Here is a 2695-nt window from a genome sequence, read left to right as displayed (position 1 = left end):
TTTGATCTATTTGTGTTTGAAGAAGGAATTCAATTGTAATATTTAATACAACCTCCTTTATTTCAAAATGTAAGCATTTTAAATCGTAATATTTAATACTCGGTTCCTTTATTATCCGTATATTTAAAACATATTGTGTGGGGGAGAACGTCATTTAAACAATATTTTAAAGCAATTTTAACCCCAATGACAAATGATCAGAAATTGTCTTACTCTAGCTGTATTCATCCTAAACTTTATTATCCTCATTGCAGTCTTCTAAACTGACAGAGATCAATTCTAATGTGATGCTTTTTATTTCTAAAGATCCTTTCCTCTAGTGTTAATTTAAAAACCCTTTTGAGAAGTATATGAAGTAAGTGAATAGATGGATGATGGCCTTTAATCTAATGGTTTCCTATTTCTTCACAATGGAACAAACAAAATGCTTCAGTGGATCTCTGTGAAGGGAAGGAAATGCCATGGGGTAAATTCAGCCATGCATCCCCTTAATTATTAAAAAACATACCTGCCATTCAGAGCAAAACAGGTCTTTGCTGGTTTCTCAGGCTTCATCTCCAGTGTCCCTGTAACCGGTCATCTATGACCCTGTTGTCCAGATCAGCGACCCGCACTCATATAAAGCCACAAATGACATACGAGCCCTTCAGAAGGACATCAGCACTCAATATGAAGCTGTAAGTTACCAAACATTTTTTTTTATTTTATTTTTTACTTGGGTTTATTTTGTTGCGATATGTTTGGTCAGCATTTTCCACGATAAAATACATGATCCATGTTACCAGTTTTCAAATATGTAGGGCTGTTTCATGAGTGCTGGTGTAAAATGAATGACATTGCACAATGGGAGAGATGGCTCAACAATATTAAATGTGTATTATACATTTACATCGACATTTGGAAAATGTTGTAATTTTCTGTCTTATTCTCCCTCCTGGCTCAGGATCAACAGCTGCCTTACTGTTCTCGTCTTTATAAATGCTGTACATTCAGCAGCTATGAGAGGTAAACTTCATTTGATATCGACTTGATTTGATTATGGGCAGTTTTAGGTTTTGGACAATATAGTATTCTTCTTATGATTTGTTTTGCTGTGAATAATTCATAATGACATAATTCACTATACATTTTAGAAGGGAGTGAAGATTTGCTATATTTCCTGAAGGGTGAGCATGTTTTTTTTCCTGCTAAAAGGAACAATTTGACATTCATTATTAATTCTCATTTTGTACATTCTCGCCTCAGATGCATTTGAAATGAATCTACCTCTTGACCACACTGAACCAACACCGCTCTCAGGTCTGTGCTTTGTTTTTTCAGACCTTTCTTGAGTGTGTTGCATGGAAATAAAGGGAAAGTGCAGTTTATACTCCTATGTGAGAATCAGAAAAATAGTCAGCTGTGCTACTGGTCATTGGTTTCCCCTTTTTTCCCCTTAGAAATGGATCTAGCAACAAAGAAGATTCTGGATCCTGTACATCTGGCAGATCCAACTGCAGGTGAGTGATTAGAAGGTGATGGAAAACTGATGTAATGTTCAGACTTTTAGACCAGGCTGATAAACCACATGATACTGACAAAAGAGCAGTGGATTTAGACAGCCCAGAGTTTGAGGACACCTCTGAAAGACCAGACCGAGATGCTGACAGTGAAGAACGTGATGGTGGTCGAGGAACATCTCAGATACAAACCTCAGGTCAGTCTACTACCTTTTATTTATATTAACCATTAATATTATGCAGGAATCAAATTGAAACTAAGCTATGCTGATAAGCAGGACATACTGGACGACAGTAGGGAATCAGTAGATTATCTTCTGGGATGCACAGAAACATCTGCTGAACATCCCATGGAAGAGAACAACAGTCTGGATGCCCCTAATCTGGACCAGAAGATTCAAACGGACACAAAGAGCTATCAGAACCAGCTGAGGAAAATATGTCCCACAAAGAGAGAACGAGAATCCAACAACTCAAGAGCACGGCTGGATTTAGGAATTTCCAAAGAATTCCATTAAAGTTTAATGTCAGATAATATTAAGGTTAAGGTATACTTTTTTGGTCCCGGAGGGAAATTTGTCTTTGGGATCAAACTACAGCCACTGCATCACAATGCTTAATGCATTGCACAATAAAAACATACATTAACATGAACATACATTAGTCTCTAACTCAATAAAACAATCATAAACAAGCACATAAAAAAACCCCTCACTTAATACTAATAAGTGTTTTAATTGCAGATGGAATTAACAAATTCTTAAAGCTGTTTGGCATTTAGATCCTAATTAAAAGTGCAAGGAAGAGTTACACTTTACCATTGTTCTTCCTAAGTAGCAATGTTTACTGTATGGTGCACCTTGTTTAAATACCTTTAAACGTCCTGCATATGCAGTTAATGGCACTAATGTTCCACTGAACTGATTTGTGTGTTCCACTGACAGTATTTTAAAAGATTTAAATAGTTTTTTTCAGGTCAGAGCTTAGCACCAGTGCATTTTCTGCTAAATTTAGACCCAGCTCAGAAACACAGAATGGCTTGCTGCGAGTCTGTCAGTGATTTAACATACCTAAATGATTAAATCTCTCAGCGTTTAGCTTTAGACAGACAAATAGAGGGTATTTATCAGCTATGACAAGACAGCTCGCAGCTTTACAGATGTGATGGTGATGAGTGTCTTAATACATCAGCCAGA

At 36.6% G+C, this 2695-nt stretch overlaps 1 protein-coding gene across 1 annotated transcript; it reads left to right on the top strand.

The window, feature by feature from the left end:
- LOC132103513 (uncharacterized) lies at positions 1-2017 on the top strand. Its single transcript, XM_059508633.1, has 8 exons — positions 1-466; positions 549-677; positions 944-1005; positions 1134-1166; positions 1246-1299; positions 1440-1499; positions 1550-1696; positions 1743-2017. The coding sequence occupies exons 1-8, from the start codon at positions 462-464 to the stop codon at positions 2015-2017; spliced, it is 765 nt and encodes a 254-aa protein (XP_059364616.1). The 5' UTR covers positions 1-461.
- The last annotated feature ends 678 nt before the right edge of the window (positions 2018-2695 follow it).

This window comes from Carassius carassius, chromosome 24 (genome assembly GCF_963082965.1).
Source record: "Carassius carassius chromosome 24, fCarCar2.1, whole genome shotgun sequence".
In the NCBI taxonomy this organism is placed as follows: Eukaryota; Metazoa; Chordata; class Actinopteri; order Cypriniformes; family Cyprinidae; genus Carassius; species Carassius carassius.
Note: the sequence above shows the minus strand (reverse complement) of the source record. Positions and strands in the feature narration are given on the sequence as shown.